We start from the raw sequence: 17,516 nt of genomic DNA, 5'->3' as shown, positions 1-17,516 counted from the left end.
TAGACTCCCCATGTTAAAATGGCCAACTTCACAGCAGAAACAAATATGTTTACAGCCTGGTTCAAAAAGCGGTTTTGGTCTGTATCGCTAATTTTGCCCTTCATGTCAACTGTGAGGGGGATGAATTTTTTTATAACTCATCTGTTTAATTTATATTGCGCCTTAAAGTTCTGCATAATGTAGGGCGTGGCCACTTGAGTGACAGGTGGATTGCTGCTTTTGTCACCACCGTTGCACTAGGTGGGCGTGGTCTCAGCAACCAGCTCTACCCACGTCCCACCTATTTGCCCATTTTCGATTATCTGTGAGTGACGTGCAATGTTTATTCATAACCATACTGAAAATAAGTAAATATTGTTATTATTGCTAACTGTCTAGCTAACAAGCTTGCTGGTGCTAAGTTGAGGTAATTTTTAGATATAAAGTCCAAATACTTTTATAGAACAAAAAAACAAAAAACAAAAAAGGCCTTATATAACTGTGACGTTACGCAAAACAACAAGCTTTAAAACACTTTTTTCTTACTGGTGAAAATTAGATAGTCAAATGTGTTTTCTCTCAGGTACATCGCAGTGTAAGCTTGGGAAAATCCCAGGTATTTTGAGCAGTAGGATTATAAAAAATGTGCTAATATCAAATTAAATGAAAAATAAATGTATGTGTACTTTTTTACTTAAGTACATAAAAAATTGGGTACTTTTATACTTTCACTCGAGTAAATTTGAAAAAGGAGCATGTATTTGTACGTATTTGTACTTTTACTCAAGTACTTGATTTGTGTACTTTGTCCACCACTGTAAGACACAAGACACATACAGGGGCAATTTTTGCACCAATATCTTGAATTTTAGGACATAACTGCATTTATGGAGTTGTTGCCCTGCATCATATTTGCCAACTATCATCTACTGTGTATGAAATATTAGATGAACGTTAACTGCGTTAAGATTAATTGCGTTAAACTGACAGCCCTAATATATAGGGCACAATGGGGCTAAAGGCACCCCGGGGCAAAAGGCGCCTTTGATATTATTTTTTTCTAAACCAGCTGGCAGAAAATGTGATGTAGCACTTTCCAAAACATCTGCTTTTCAACATACAAGTGCAAAATTGTCTGATCCTTGACACAATCATGGGCAGCAGCACAAAGTCGATTCTGTGCTTGGTTGATCTAATATTTGATGTTTTTAAATGTTGTTAAACGCTTGGTTATTTTATTTAATCTGTGTTATTTAAATTTTTCGTTTTTTGACCTTAAGCATAGAGACATTGATGTTGATGTGTCTGAATTCAAGCATTTCAGTGTCTTAAACAGATCACCCTTTACAGCAGATTTAATTTACAAACAACGGACAGTTTTGACCTCAATGTGATTTTCAGTCACAATAATTAATCCTAAAATTTGACATTAGTAACTTTCTTTTTGCAGTTCTTTCTTGTGAATTCAGTTCACTGGAGATTCGTTCTAAATGGATCATTTGAATCAGTGAGTTGTCGACTTGAGAACAGCGCAATAATTAACATGATAATTAATAGAAGCCAGACTTTTTCATTTGTTCACATGACATTGTTAGATTCAGATGGTAAATATCATATATTATGTTGGGTGTCCATCTTAATCACCATGTTTAGAATAAAACCATCATATTTAAAAACATAATATTAATCATATCATATAATGAAATATCATTTGTTGTTACTACTGTAAATCTATATTAAATTATTATGGGATCTCCTTCAATGCTTTCAGAATCTTTACATTTTAAAATGATTTTGTTTCTGCATTTAAAAAAATATGTTTTATATTAACATAATTTAATGACAGTATATTTACTGAACAAAAAATAATTGTTTTATTTATCAAAAGTATTAACATACAGTACATTATTTTAGCTAAAGTATTTGTATTAATACTGTGTGCCTTTTACCCCATGTGTGGGGTAAAATGCCCCCTTGGCACCTCATATATTTCTGAGATTTTTAAACAAAATAAACGACTTGTATGATTTATTTTCACACAAAATCTGTTGCTCCACAAATGTTCAATACAAACGTACATTGTTTATCAGTGTTTACGCCCCCCCCCGACCCAATCTACACTATTTATAATCTTGTCATTTTTAAAAAGTATTACTCTGATTGTCTAATTTGTTAAAACAATTTTCTTTGATTAGCTTAACTCTTTTCCTAAAATGTGAATTGTGTCCTGTGAAACTCCAGCTGACTCTGAATCACACTTTCCCTCTGTCCATCAGCAGTTCATTCATTCGAGCCACAAGTGCTAAAGAAAACAAGTGCATGCTGGGAATTAGTCTGATTATTCATTACTCACCATTCCTGTTTTCTTTTCATCAATTATCCTAAATTCATGCACAGAGCATGCCAAGAATAACAGTGGGGCATCATTTTCTTGGAAATTTTCCTTTCTTTCATTCTTTCTTTCTTTCTTTCTTTCTTGCATACTATATTTATTTAAATTAGTTGATTAAACTAAAGATTAACTGAAAAAATTGATTGTAATTGAAGGCCAACACACAATTTGAACATTAAAAAAGAGCTTCATTAAAGCTTATTATCAAATAAAAAATTGCAAGGCCAAAACATTTCTAACCAACTGAAAATGCTGGGTAAAAAGTGAGTTGCACTGTGATTTACATAAAGTTGAACATTTTTCAACTCTCAACAACCAGAAAAAAATGCTTTGGTGGACACACAGCCTAATTCTATTTATTTAAATTAACCACAGCACTACTTTATTTTTGCTACATTGATTAACGTATTAGGAATAACATAACTTATGCTGTTTTTTGTTGTGAATGCATCTGAACCAAGACAAAAATGGCTGCTAAATTCATAATAAAAAAGGAAATATGTCATAAGAACTGTGAGAGTAAATGCTGTTATTTCAGAACAGGCATTCATGATATATTCGGAGAGACGTGTGTGTGTCCTCACACCTGAACAACACAGGTTGTGATGGAAGCGCATCTCAGCGGGCGCCGAACACGCAGCAAATCACTGAGTTAGCAATGCGAGAGCCTCATCTGTCATTCGATTCCTGACCTGGTGCGGAAAATATAAATAGCTCTGGCACGGTGGCAGGACAATTTAGTTTCCTGAGAGAGGGAAGCGAGACGGATGGATTTAATTTAATCAACCTCAGCCAGTGTTGTGTCACATGACAAATTGTCAGTCACCGTCTGCCACTACAAACTCAGCTGAACAGGTGTTTTTTGCAGTCTGAAGGGTCCTGCAGTCTTCTGCATGTCATATGGCTCTAGGTACAAAACCCAGAGGAGCCACGCAATGCTGACCGACAGCTATGTTGTAGAAAACACATAAGGTGCCATTGGACAATGTTATGCTATGGGGCTGATGATCAAGTGCATGATTATACTGCACTTTTGGCTATTTTTATTTATTTGTTTATTTATTTCAAGAACAAGGAATGATTCTAGCATGTGATATGGGTTTGGATCTTCTTTAGCTCCACTTTTAACCTTCCCATTACGTTCAAGTCAATTTTGACCTGGCAAAGCTACATAGAAATGGAATAGAAATAGAATAGAAATTAATTAAGATCAACATATGCATCAGTCATTCATTAATTCATTAATTCATGCATTTATTTATTTATTTACGTATTTTCATTTTTTGTACAATAAGAAATATTTTCTTTTTTTTTTCCCTTTTTTCCCTTTTTTTCATTGTCTCAGAAGTATTTACCATGTCTCACAAACACTTTTTGCACAGAATTTTGATGGTAAACATGAAAAAAAAGAAAACACAGACAAAAGATGTAGGCAGAGAATTTTTCTCACCCTATTTTTACTATTTAATATTTATATGTTTATATATTTACACCCTTGCCATTTTTACCATAAACATTAAAGTTTCTGCAAAAATGAATATATTTAATCTGAAAACATTCCATATTTTTGTTGTTTTGCTGAAGAATATGTAGGTTTTATAAATGAGTTATGAGTTATAAGTCCAAAGAGGTTTAGTGAAATCCATTTGATATTGCTAATTCTCGTATGTTCTCTGCTGTAACAGAATTTATCATGAATATAGCAAAATAATAATAATAATAATAATAATAATAATAATAATAATAATAATAATATACATATATATATATATATATATTATAACATTTGAAGTGGATCAAAACCTTTCATCAAAGTTGTCCTAAAACCAAAACAATTCCCATTCTTGTCTTAGGACTACTATATATGAAGAGTTCAGATGCAAAACCAGCTAAAAGCCATCTCGGTCAAAAATGAGACAGTGATAATGAATGCTCCTGACACATAGTATACGTCCATCAAATACTTTTACTTCAAACTCGCTAAATTCCAGCCCCAGCCCAATCATAGAAACCTATACAAAGTAGCCAGAAAGAAATGCTCATTTTAAAGAAATATGTCAGATGGATTTAGAGGCTTTTGCATCTGAACTCCTATATATATTGCATCATAGGGGTTTTGCTGTAGTCCATGTAAAGATACTATTTCTCAATTTTTAATGAATAAAAATAGGTATGGTAATAACATTGTAATAGCACTGTAATATCCAAAGCGTTGATATTTTTGCATAATCATTTCTTAATAAGAAGTTTTTCATCTGACATAAGATCACTGTTTTATAAGCACACCTTCTGGTGAAGCAGAAGATGATCCCAAGAATGCAGAAGTTGTCTGCTGTTTTTGAATGAAAGAGAAATTGCGAGAGACAATAGACAAAGAAAGATTCAAAGTCTCTGAGCAGCAGCAAAGCCAATAATGTGCACACAAACCTGCAATCAGTGCGGATCCGTGATGACTGTGATTAAGTGTGTGCACAGAGATCAGTCTGAACCCTCACCTCTCACTTAATCTACCATTCAGAGTCAAAGAAAGAAGTCGACGCCTCCAAAGACAGTCTTCTCGCTCCTCTATGGAACCGCAGGTGAATAAACAAGCTTCTATCTTTCCTGAAGTTAAAGTCCTGCTTGTTTCCCAGGCAACATCCAGCAATTATGCTTTCACAAGTTTTTATTTAGATGCTGTTTGGCGATGTTGCTGTACATCTGACATCGGGCATCTTTTTTTAAGGGATTCCTCTGCTGAAGAAAGTTTTATATGAAACCACACGCACAATAAAACGAAGCTCTGGATGATATGAAAGGATGCATGCTCAGTGAAAACATCAGATCAATATGTTGTTATGTTCAAAAGGTCAGAGTGAGCAGGTGAACGAGTCTGATAGAGTGAAAGGTCAGTGCTGACACGGCTCTTCCGCTTCACATCCAGCTCCGTTGGACTGCGGGAGTTTCTTTGCGTCATGTGATCATGACCGATTCCTGCAGCCGCCTGCAGGCTTTCCTGCCTCACTGAACTGCCCAAAGGCTTTTTAACTGTCAGTTTCAACTCACAATCAAAAGAAGAAAATAATCTTTATATTTAATCAAATTTATATTTCATGTAATTAATTAAATGAATACTTGGGGGTGAGGAACTAAACCAAAATGAACCTTTAATGTACAGCCTGCTCTTTGCTCAATGCATGCATGAAGCTTGCCACAAAGCACCAGCAAAAGTAATGACCGTGTTGGGAAAATAGCAAGGAGATAGTTAAATTATTTATTAATGAACTTGTGCTTTCTCAATCAGTAAGTCGGCTGCAGAGATGAAATGGATGCTGATTTGCCATTTCTGCTTTACAGTGATGCGCCTATAGAGGGAAATGCACCTTTAATAATCAGAGAGTTTCAGTTTTGATTTGAATTGGTTCATGTTAAAGTAGACATTTCAAGCTTTCTGTAGATATGAGTTTTGTGCCACGCTCCAGTGCACAGAAACCGAGATGGCACAAAACACATCCTGTTTGTTTTCTTTATTTTGCAAAAGCACAACATTTTTTTTTAAATTTTAAATGCACACAAATAAAGAAAGGACTCTTTACAGTTTCAAATGATATTACTCTTATCTGTATGAGAAAAAATTATGGTGTATTTTGTTTCCACTGTTATCAGGAAAAAAGCACCCTAAGTGAAAAGTACCCTAGTGAAAAATAAATATAAATGTATTTAAAATACATTTATTTCATACTACAAATACATTTACATATTATGAACCTAAAAAAAAACCCTGCAGTTGTACTTTTAGTATACTAAATCGGTATATTTAAAGTCTAAATTGGAACAACTAATTTTACACTTAAAGGAGAAGTCCACTCCCAGAACAACAATTTACATATAATGTACTCACCCCCTTGTCACCCAAAATGTTCATGTCTTTCTTTCTTCAGTCGTAAAGAAGGAAAACATTTCAGCATTTTTCTCCATATAATGGACTGATATGGTGCCCCAATTTTGAACTTCCAAAACGCAGTTTAAATGTGGCTTTGAACAATCACGGTTGTAAACCAGTGCGGTTGTAAACGATCCCAGCCGAGGAAGAAGGGTCTTATCTAGCGAAATGATCGGTTATTAAAAAAAAAAAAAAAATTAAATACTTTTTAATGTCAAATTGATATAGGATGATTTTGAAGTTGAGGAAGAACATGAGAGGGGAGTTTTTTGACATACACTAACTGTCATGAACCGGACCAGCCAGAGTAAGACAAGACGAGTGTTTGACATTAAAAAGTATTTAAATTGTATTTTGTTTTATGAAAATAACCGATCATTTCACTACTACGTTCTTCCTCAGCTGGGATCGTTTACAACTGCATTTGGGATTGCTTTAAGCCGCATTTAAACTGCATTTTGGAAGTTCAAAATCAGGGCACCATATCAGTCCGTTATATGGAAAAAATTCCTGAAATGTTTTCCTCAAAAAACATAATTTCATTACAACTGAAGAAAGAAAGACATGAACATCTTGGATGACAAATCTTGGATGACATCTTGGCTTCTTAAGATGTTAACTGATGGACTGGAGTGGTGTGGATTACTTGTGGATTACTGTGATGTTTTTATCAGCTGTTTGGACTCTTATTCTGACGGCACCCATTCACTGCAGAGGATCCATTGGTGAGACAGTGATGGAATGACACATTTCAAATGTGATGAAGAAACAAACTCATCTACATTTATTAATTAATTATTAGTATTTATGAATGAATAAATAGTTTTTTTATTATAATTAAATATGCATGACTTTTTTAGTTCTGCTTATGGATTGTTAAACAGAATTCCTGCATACAGCACATTTTTTCACTCATAAACAAAGACAGAAGAGCTCAGACAGCACAGATGATTCTCCCTCTGCTGTAAATTGCAGGTGTGTGAGTATTTGTTCAAGTGCATTCAAATATGCTCATCAAGATTACAGCCCCGCCTTCCTACTGTTTCTACTGTTATTGTAATGCGAGGACACATGCGTGATTTACTAACATAATATCTGGAGCAGCGGTGTACGGTAATGATCTGGAGCTGCATATGTGGTGAGAATGTGGATCATTAGCAGAAAGCCTCCTCATGCACCGAACAATCAATGAACAGGCAGGTATGAGACCACTTTTACATTCATGCACATCACATACGTCATCTTGAAACTATGAAGTCATTAAAAAGATTACACTGCATGAAAACAATTTTCAGTCTTCATGGCATATAAGCACAAGTGGATATAATTTGACACTGTAAGCAAAAACGATTCTCTGGTGAAAGATGAGCTCTGACTGAAACCTTTTCTGAGAATTTGTATAAGGAATAGTGCGTGTTTTTAAGTGACCGGTCATCATTTCTTATGCATTTTGCACCATTTTTTTAAATCACATTTTTAATATTCCATGTAGTGTTTCAATTAAACTGAGGTCATGAAAACCCCCTAAAACATGACAAATTGAATCAACAGAAGGAGGCAAAGCTCTCCCTCTTCCTAATGTGCAATATTTATTTTCTGTTGGGTTTCTGATTAGCAATTTCGTGGATCCCCAAGAGAGTGGCCTTTAGAAAGGGGTTTCATAAGTCACTCCAGCAAACTCAGTAATGGGCAGAAAATTGCCCAATTTTGTCACTAACTGCCCAGAATTGTTTTTACATTTTAAATGTGAAAAATGCTAATTCGTGAATAGATAATGCAAATATAAATGAATTAATATTTTCCGGTAAGCATTGTTCATTTTGATTTTTTGCTGTCCTTAATAGTTTTTAAGATAATTTAGAAAAAAAAAACCTGACATTTCTAAAAAGTACTCAAATATGTATCAAAGAATTAAAATATAAAGGAGAAACAAAGCACTGGCTAAAACATCAGCCTTTTTGTTTCATCCACCTCATTTTATGTCAACTAGCTCATCACAGACCTTTTTTAATTTCCAACATGCTAGACAGTCGTCCTCCGGCACGAGGCCGCAGCTGATGTGCACATCACCATTCACACGAGAGCCCATTCAGAGCCACAGAGAGAAAAGGTCACTTTCAATAGAAACCCCAAAAAAGAACGACTATTCAACATCACATGCAGCCTGCAGAAGACTGTCCGTCTCTAACAGCACAGTATGACGCTGAGGATTTGCCTGGGTCTGTAGTGTACTCTCTTATGCATACAGTAGTGTTGGGATGAGCAACAGATGACAGCTCAGTAAACAACATCTGTTTGTACACGCATCCCTCCCTGACCTCATCTTTGATTTTTAATCGGTGTTAGTTACAGTCGTTCTGTGAAAAGAACTTCAGCGCTGAATAAATGACAGTGACGTCGGTCAGTGAGGATGATGGACGTTTAGCCACTCATTGCCTCTGTTTACTCTGAATGAAGGAGTGCTTGTATTTGCATGCAACAAAGAAGCCAAACCAGCATTTGGGTTACTGGTATAAAATCTTTAATTGGAAAACATGAAAATCTTAAAACACATTTCTGGTTATTATTCACAATTTATCACATTATGGCAAAGAAAACAAATGCTTATCTTGGAAAACTTTCATCGCAATGTAGGCTAATAACCCTTCCCAAAGTATATTTATAAAGTCATTTATTTAACAAAACATATGTCACAGTTTGAAAGGGTCATTTTTCCCATTTTTTTCTTTTAGAATATTACAGTAAAAAAACAAAAACAACAAAAAACAACAATTTTAGCTGACCATGTTTTGAGAGTCATTAAATACACATTAAGAAAGCACTGGAGTGTGAGAGTAAGGAGGCACACTATAACTCATTACAAAGTGCCTAGGTAATGGCACTTTTATTTTATATATAATATAGTTTCAGCTTTTGAATTAGCAGTTGAATTCCCTGACTGGATCTCTACTAGACCATCAGTTTGTAAGAAATTATGGTGGTTACATAATTCACCTTGCAATGAAATCAATGCTACACTACACATTACTCTGGAAGTATACCAGAAAAACACTGAAAACCTTATCCCAGACATTCCACCCTGGAGAAATGCATTTCCGGAAGATGCAAATAGACGATACCCCCGGTAGTGTAGTATGACGAAATAATAGGAAATCTGAATGCAAGTGGTCACAGGAGACACATCTGAAATGCATGATAATACCAGGTAAGAACAATAATGTCTTGACTGACCATTTGTGATCGGATCACCGAAAACACATCTTAATACCAGGTTTGAAACAGGGATTCTCTCTCACATGCTTGATTTCTGGGATATTGTATACAGTGTAATTTCTGGGAGAGGTGAGATGTCTGTTACCCTCAGATCAAATATAGGACATTATCAGGAGACACGTGTGATCCAGTGACATTTGATGCCATTGCTGCAATAACAATTTACACTACAAAGGCTAATTGATCTGAAAGCGTAAGTGATTTTCAGTGAATAACAACATCATGTTGCTTCAGAATACTTTAAATGAGTCATGAACTGAGAAGTCAAATTTCCCTTGATCTTTTGACATATAACAGGTCAGTTAACTATAAAAACATCCTGTAAGTTTCAGAACTCCAACTTTCTGGTTCATTCAAAAAAACAGCTTTTATCGAAACACAGCTTATGACGTCATAAAGAAAAAAAAAAACGCCTCTGAAGATCAACGCCTACTTCTATATCACTGCCTTGTTAGCCCCACTAACTGATTTGCGCGTGTCACAGCAGCAGCATCAGCCTGTTATTTTAGTAAACAAAACTGTTAGCCAATCATAGCAGAGGGCATTTACTTTAGAGTCTTGAATGTGCCCCACCTATAAAGAGAGAGAGAGAGAGAGAGAGAGAGAGAGAGAGAGAGTGTCAAAAACAATAATAATAATAATAAAAAAAAAATGTTTTTTTTTGTTAATGTGAAATTCTTTGCTAACATCATAAGTGGACTTCAGAAAACATCCTAAAATGAGACCCTGGACCACAAAACAAGTCATAAGGGTCAATTTTTTAAAAACTGAGATTTATACATCTGATACATACTGCTGAAAGCTGAATAAATAAGCTTTCGATTGATGTATGGTTTGTTAGGATAGGACAATATTTGGCAGAGATATTTGAAAATCTGGAATCTGAGGGTACAAAAAATAATGAGAAAATCGCTGTTAAAATTTTAGCAATGCGTATTACTAATCAAAAATTCAGTTTTGATATATTTACTGTAGGAAATATCTTCATGGAACATGATCTTTACCTAGTTTCCTAATGATTATTGGCATAAAAGAAAAATCTATAATTTTGACCCATACATTGTATTGTTGGCTATTGCTACAAATATACCTGTGCTACTTAAGACTGTTTTTGTGTTCTAGGGTCACAAATAATAATAATAGTTATAATGATGATGATGATGATAATAATGTTTAATTTTACCATTTTGCAAACATTATGGGAACATTAATTTTGAATGTTCTCTGCACCTTCTGAAAGAGTAAATAATAAAGTTTAAAAACCATTAGGCTATCATTCAACTAAAATGTTTCAGTTTAAGTTGTTTAAGAAAAAAAAACATTCCATGAATAATGTATAATTAATGTTTCTGTTTTGATAACATTTTTAAAGACCATATGACTTTGAACGAACGTTTTAGTAACATTAACATACTAGAAAAACCTTTGCTTTTTTCAGAACCATCATGTATGAACAACAACAACAAAAAAATCTATTTAAAGAGGTCATGAATTGCATTTTATTTTTATTATTATTATTAACTGGACGTTTGAGTTGCTTAAAACTTAAAGACAAAAGTAACAAAACGTTCTTTTTGGTCGCTGGGGCAAAGTTCAAAATGGGAGGTTTATAACTTTGAAGCTGATTTGTAGCTAAAAGATGACCATATAACGCAGGTAGCGCAATGACATGAAAAAGGATTGTTTACATACAGCAAATAGAGAGAAAAAAATTCCATCGTAAAACTATTTAACGATTTACAGCTCAAATACTCACTTTTGTACAGTAAAATGAGCTAATAATTGTTTTAAAATTAAAATCTTGAAGCCTTGTTTACAACTGAGGAACAAGTCTACATTTCTGTTGTAATCAGGCGCATCTGAACTAGTCTGGATTCCCTGTGAATGCGAGCTGGGTAAACTAGCCGGAGTCGGATGGAGGAATTCTCCAGGGTGCTGAAAGTACACTACTTCATCCACACTACTGAGGGAGGGAGAGAGGCGATCAGCCACACCCGCTTCAGCTTATTGGGCATCTTTCCGTGGAACGTCACATGCAAAAGAGCCACACGTTTATGCCGATGAATTATAGATTAAAGGGAGGCTGAAAATGCAGATTCGGTCCCACACACAAACACGGAACTCGATCGACACACGGTCCGACTGCCCGCGCCTCATCCACCGATGACTGAGGAGATGCGACCTGACGAGCCCTGCTGAAGAGCTCCAGCGTTCAGAGCGATCTCCGTTTGACAGCGTTCACTCACAAACAGCACGGCGAAGACTGAAAACCACACGATGCTTGGATTCTGTAGAGATGGGACAGCGGTGGCTCTCGTACTGCTCAATGCACTGGCGCTCATAGCTGCAGCAGACGAGGAGGTCATCTTTACCGATCATTTTCTGGTCCAGCTGCACGAGGGGACGAATGAAGATGCTCATCAACTTGCCCTGGAGCATGGCTTTGGGAGCGCAAGGAAGGTAAGTGGCAGTATGCGCAGCAGAACCCCTTCGAAACTCACACTTTGATGCATGCACGTTTGTTTCCACACATTTATAATTATGCAATCACATACATATCAGTCATGTAAATCTGAGTACATGATGTTCTTTTGTACAACACAAACAAAAGCAACTGGAATGAAGCGCTATTCATTCAGCAAAATACAAGCTCAGAAGTTGAGAGCTTGGTGAATAAAATTGCTCTTATGTTACAGTAAAAAACAAAACAAAAAAAAAAAAAAAAAACATGCCTAATTTATTGTTTTTATGGTTGGCTTTCATAGTAAGAATTCCTTTTCCTACAGAAATATTAAAGTGATTCCTACAGGAACTGCCTAATGAAATAAAATCCTCCTTATTATAATAATAAATGTGAAAACAGGAATGTCAGTTTATCCGGTTTATAAGTTATGATTCCAATAGACATAAAAAATCATTTGCCTAGTGTATGAGATTGGTGAGCTACAGACATTCATGTAATTCTGAAAATAATATCATTACTATGTGGATTTTTAAAAGTCAACACAAATGAATCACAGATTCTTGTTTGGAGTGCAGTAGAAATATTCACATAAAAACAAAACATTGACCCCTCAGAATGGCAGAACATAGCATGGCTTGAGCTAATATTATTCTTTTCAGTTGCATAAGTGTCACAATCAGTAAGAAAATGACTGAGAATGACTCTAGTGTAAATAGTAAACATGTCTTTCATCTGACATCCCAGTGTTTATTTATTCCATCTCCACGAAGGACCGTTTATTACCGAACAGAGGACTTGATTAGCCTGACAAATCAGCCTTGTCAAATGTCAAAGCATGGCTGCTGCAGCTCTCACTGGAGTGGAACAGAGCTTCACGTGTGGCCGTGCTTAGGAATAACACCTGACTGATTATATGTATGGCATATTGATTTTGACATGTTTTTGAGAAGGATTTTGTCCTCCTAATTCACACTCGCTTTGCCTGAGACAATATACGCTCCCCTTGAATTATGTAATTCTCTTCTGTCTCCGCACAAGAAAGACGCACCTTAATAAACACTGAACTCTGGGACGGAGCCTCCGTTAGCTTTACTGGAGAGTCAGCGGCTTTTCGCTTCAGTCCCTCGATCAGAATTCACCATCAGTGCCTCTCATACAGGGATTTTCCTCTTCCTTTTCCTTTTCCTTTTCATTTTCTTTAACATGTCAGGTCTCATAGAGCAAGATATTTATTTGCAATGACAGCCTGGTGAAATGAATGAAATTAAATCAAATGAATTACAACCAAAAGGTAAATTAAAACAGCTAACAGACAACAAAATGATAGTTTAATCTACAGCAAGAATATGTGGTTCATTTGTGATGTTTCAGCCACACAGAGCTGATTTTATATGATTTACAAGGATGATGATCTGATTTGATTTAAGTGCCGTTTCAGTATATTCTGCACTCAAACTGCGTGAGTACACAATATTTCAAGTTAAGTGTAGTGAGTATAGTGTAGTGCAATATCTACTGGCTTTTATCTTGAAGTTTTTTTTAAATAAAAAAAATATATATATTACCTATTTTTTTGGACTTCTGCAGATTAATTATATTTTGCTGATGTCAGACTAGGTTTTGTAGATAAATGCAAACCAGTGAAGTTCTTGTCTAATATTCAGACAGTGTAAGTTGATAATATAATACACATGAAAATGATCATTACTGGCAAAATTTGACCCATAAATGCTTAGCTTTAATGGTGCGCGCTCAAAAAATTTCACAACATTTTTATGCTGAGGAGTGTTTCAGTATATTAAAGAGTTTCCTTAAGTTTATAAATTCACAGCGGGATGAAACATTGACATATAACCAGACACTCTGCATTTTGACCTTTAAAAGTAAAACATGAACATTATCAGTCACACTTGAGGAAAACATGCATCTGTTGACTTTCCATAATCATATTCCACACTTCTTACGAGGGCAAACTGCTTTCAGCTGTACTAATAGAGATTTGTTTAATTGCAGCTTCCTTTTGGTGTGGGACTATTTCATTTCTACCCACGGGAAATCCCTAAAACCAGGCGGAAACGCAGCCTCCAGCAGCACCGGCGCCTGGCGAAGGATCACCGGGTAAGACCAGAAACTCACCGTGTGTTTGTATCCATAGAAACTAGCCCAGGCACTGAAAAAACAATAGCCGATCTGATGCCAAATCCATTGTTTGTAGAAGTTAAAGGCTAACGTGTCAGTCGCCGAATGACTCTGTTTTGGCTCGTACCTTGGTTTGATGTTACAGTGGAATTTGCTCAGGTATTATGACATTATGCAGTCTGAATGAGGTTACATTAATATTTATGAAAATGCATAGCTGCTGATGGTGCTCTAGTTTTGCTATAATACACAATATAGTAAGAGCTACGATGTGAAATAGCTGTTATGGTGTATATTGCTGCGCAGCACCTATCGAGGCCAACTATTGACATTAGATCAAATGACAGTGTGTTCATGTAGTAGAAGGTGGCATCTATTGAGTTTTCTCAATTAAAATGACATTTTAGAAGATTTGTCAATGTCATGCTGTACTGTTCAACATCATTGTATATATATATATCACTTAAAACAGCACTTACAGCAGTTGATCAAAGTTGACTGAATTGGGACATAAAGTCAGGTCACACATATTCTGACCAGCAGTTGCCATCTCTGACAGGAGGAGATGCGTTTGCTTTGTTTTTATGTTATGATGTGAACGAATGATCAAAAAGTATGTAGACTCCAATCCAATAAGTACTGATTATGTCAAAGTAAGACACAAAAAGTGAAATATTCAGCTGTGCTCATGAATGTCAACTGCTCATCAATGCCACTACTTTTTTTTTTTTCTTTCGCACAGTCAGTGAACAGACCTTCCAATCTGTCTGGAGCTCAGACTACATGTTCATAAAAATAAATGAACCATAGATGGATTTTTGAGACAGAAAAGAGAAGATTTCGGTCTGTAAGATTTAAGCCTATAATCAACTTCCATAATCCTGTGAGTCGCTAAACAGCTATTAATGTTCAATTGTGGTTTTCAGTCGGGCTTGAGGATCTGAATTATTTATTAGTCCGTTCATCAGGGCTGAGTGTGTTAACTCAACGTAAAATGTTTCTGAACCATCAAAGCACTCATTTATCGACATATTGAGCTGGAGTCATCATTTGCACAGATCTTCAAAACATCAGGATGCATTAAATTAAGTTGTGATGGCGATGGTCGATTCACATAAACTTAGTCATTTTGCTTTCACTCTAAAAGTCTGTCAGAAGGCCCATTGTACTGTGTTTTCACAGGAGTTTTACCTGTATTAAGAATTACTCACTGCATTATGTTGTGTTTCAGATCTGTAAACTCTGAAAATTACCAGAACCTTTTCTTATTACAATATGCATAATCTGACATGTTAAATGAGGGAAAACCATCTGACGAACGCCCACTCTTCAATATTCACTCATTTCCTGGTGGATAAAATCAAGTCCGGCTTTGCATTATCATCTCCCAAAATACGTCACATGACGGGAGCGAAATGTCATAAAATCAAAGAAAATTGTTTCCAATAACTAATGCCTCTGAAATGTTACATGCATTCACTCTAATGTAAAATATCCCATTATTCCATCTATTGTACGGCTTATGTCTAATAACCTCCTCAATCTGAGTTTGGATTCAATTAAAGGCTGTTCCAACGACCAGGGTAATAAATTCAGAAGTGACAGACCTATCACATTCAATCCATTCATCATCTTGACAAACGACACACGCGTCTCATTAACGGAGTGTGATGTGCTTTAGCTCAGTGCTTCTCACTGATGGGCCAAAACCTTAAAATGGACATCAGGTCATGGACAGCAGGGAAAAAATATTGCGAATGCAAGTAATAGAAAACTGTGTGTCCAATCAAACTCAAAAATTTGACTCAGAATTTTGCCAAAAAGACAAGCATGGTCTCATCTGTACTCAGCCATAAACAAAACCACACAAAGTACAGGGAATTATGACCCAAACTACATTCAACTCAGGTTCAAATACAATGGGAATAAACACTTGTGTTGGCTTGTGCATAAAATGTGGTTTGCATTAATGCATAGCTTTGTTGCATTGATTTTGTATATGGTTGAGCCTGTGCATTTCATTGTGAAATAATTAAATTCCAGTGTTTGACTTTATAGACATTTTTGTTTAACTTTAAACAATGCTGGCTTGCCACTTAATGTCAGTTATCAAATCCGAGTCCTGGAGAAGCAGAAGCAGACCTCTAGCCGTCTGTGATGGATTTACCTCAACAGTGCGTCGGCTTCAGGTGCTCGTTCATATTCACGCAAAGAGCCTTCGGTTTGACCCTGGAAGGCTCTTCAGAATCAGTGCTTACGGATGAAGGGGAGGTTTCTCCATCGCCACAATCATTTCAGCTCAAGTGTTGTCACAGAGCGCGGCGTATTGATCTGTTTCTTGTTTTTGTGCTCTGCTCATTCACACGCTCCTCTCTGGCTGTTTACACTGAGACTCTGCTCATGTTTGCTTTGCTCTTCATTTGGACAGTCTCTCCCTTTCTGTCCCATTTGGATGTTGCATAACAACATCCTTTATTACACTGTTGAACGTCTCCTTGAAGTCAACATGACTGTCCACAATCCTTTTTACTACCATATTTCTGTGTCAAGTTATTAGAGTTTAATGAAGGATTGTGCAGATGACGTGCACTACTGAATAACAGCAGGAATGTATGTTGGGGGTTGTTTTTGAGACATCTTCAATCTCATTTAGAAGTAAGCCACTGGCTCCTCGCATTGCTTCACCTTTAAAGACACTTTAAATAATAACGTTTAAATCAAGAATGTGTTCTTGAGAACTTTATGGACAAAATTACGGAAGGCTTTTATGCACTTACTGCCTTGGAAACGCTTGTATTTCCTTCATGGAACTTTCATTAATCTTCTCATTTGAAAGTTGCTTTGGATGAAAGATAATAACATATGAAGATCTGGTTGCAAAGAAAAAGGAAAGTACTGCACATATGAAGTGAGTGGTGCCATTTTGAGAAGCAGCATCATCTGAGTCATGAGTGTTTGAGGAGGTGAGACGGGCTGTTCTGAGCGCAGTTCCACAGGAAACACCGGCGCATCCAGAGCACACAGGGTTAAGCAACATATGTCTGAATGTGTCATTGCCGTTCTGCTCTTTCAGTCAGAAAAACATCAGAAATCAATGTTAAAATCTGATGTTTTTTGAGATTGCGGATCATAAAACACAATGCAACTGATTGCAAAATTGCTAAATGAAAGGTAATGTGTCCTTCAGTGCTGATATACAGCAGTTTAGAAATTGTTCTGCAAATGATGTGAATCTTTACAATAGACATAACCGACCCATGAAGCCAATTTAATCCAGAGAACAGCACTTGTACCTGTCACTTTTCCTCCTTTCAGCTCAAATTCTTACAACTTAATTATCATGTCCT

General features: G+C 36.0%; 1 protein-coding gene across 1 annotated transcript in view; it reads left to right on the top strand.

Moving 5' to 3' along the window:
* Nucleotides 1–11,597: 11,597 nt before the first annotated feature.
* Nucleotides 11,598–17,516, top strand: part of pcsk2 (proprotein convertase subtilisin/kexin type 2) — a 62,429-nt gene continuing 56,510 nt past the window's right edge. The window contains exons 1-2 of the mRNA XM_051125379.1: nt 11,598–12,026; nt 14,044–14,148. Of these exons, the coding sequence (XP_050981336.1) occupies nt 11,844–12,026; nt 14,044–14,148 (288 nt within the window). The 5' untranslated portion in view covers nt 11,598–11,843. The remainder of the gene's footprint in view (nt 12,027–14,043; nt 14,149–17,516) is intronic.

Source organism: Labeo rohita, chromosome 13 (assembly GCF_022985175.1).
Source record: "Labeo rohita strain BAU-BD-2019 chromosome 13, IGBB_LRoh.1.0, whole genome shotgun sequence".
Classification (NCBI taxonomy): domain Eukaryota; kingdom Metazoa; phylum Chordata; class Actinopteri; order Cypriniformes; family Cyprinidae; genus Labeo; species Labeo rohita.
This window is presented reverse-complemented; position numbering and strand designations above follow the sequence as displayed.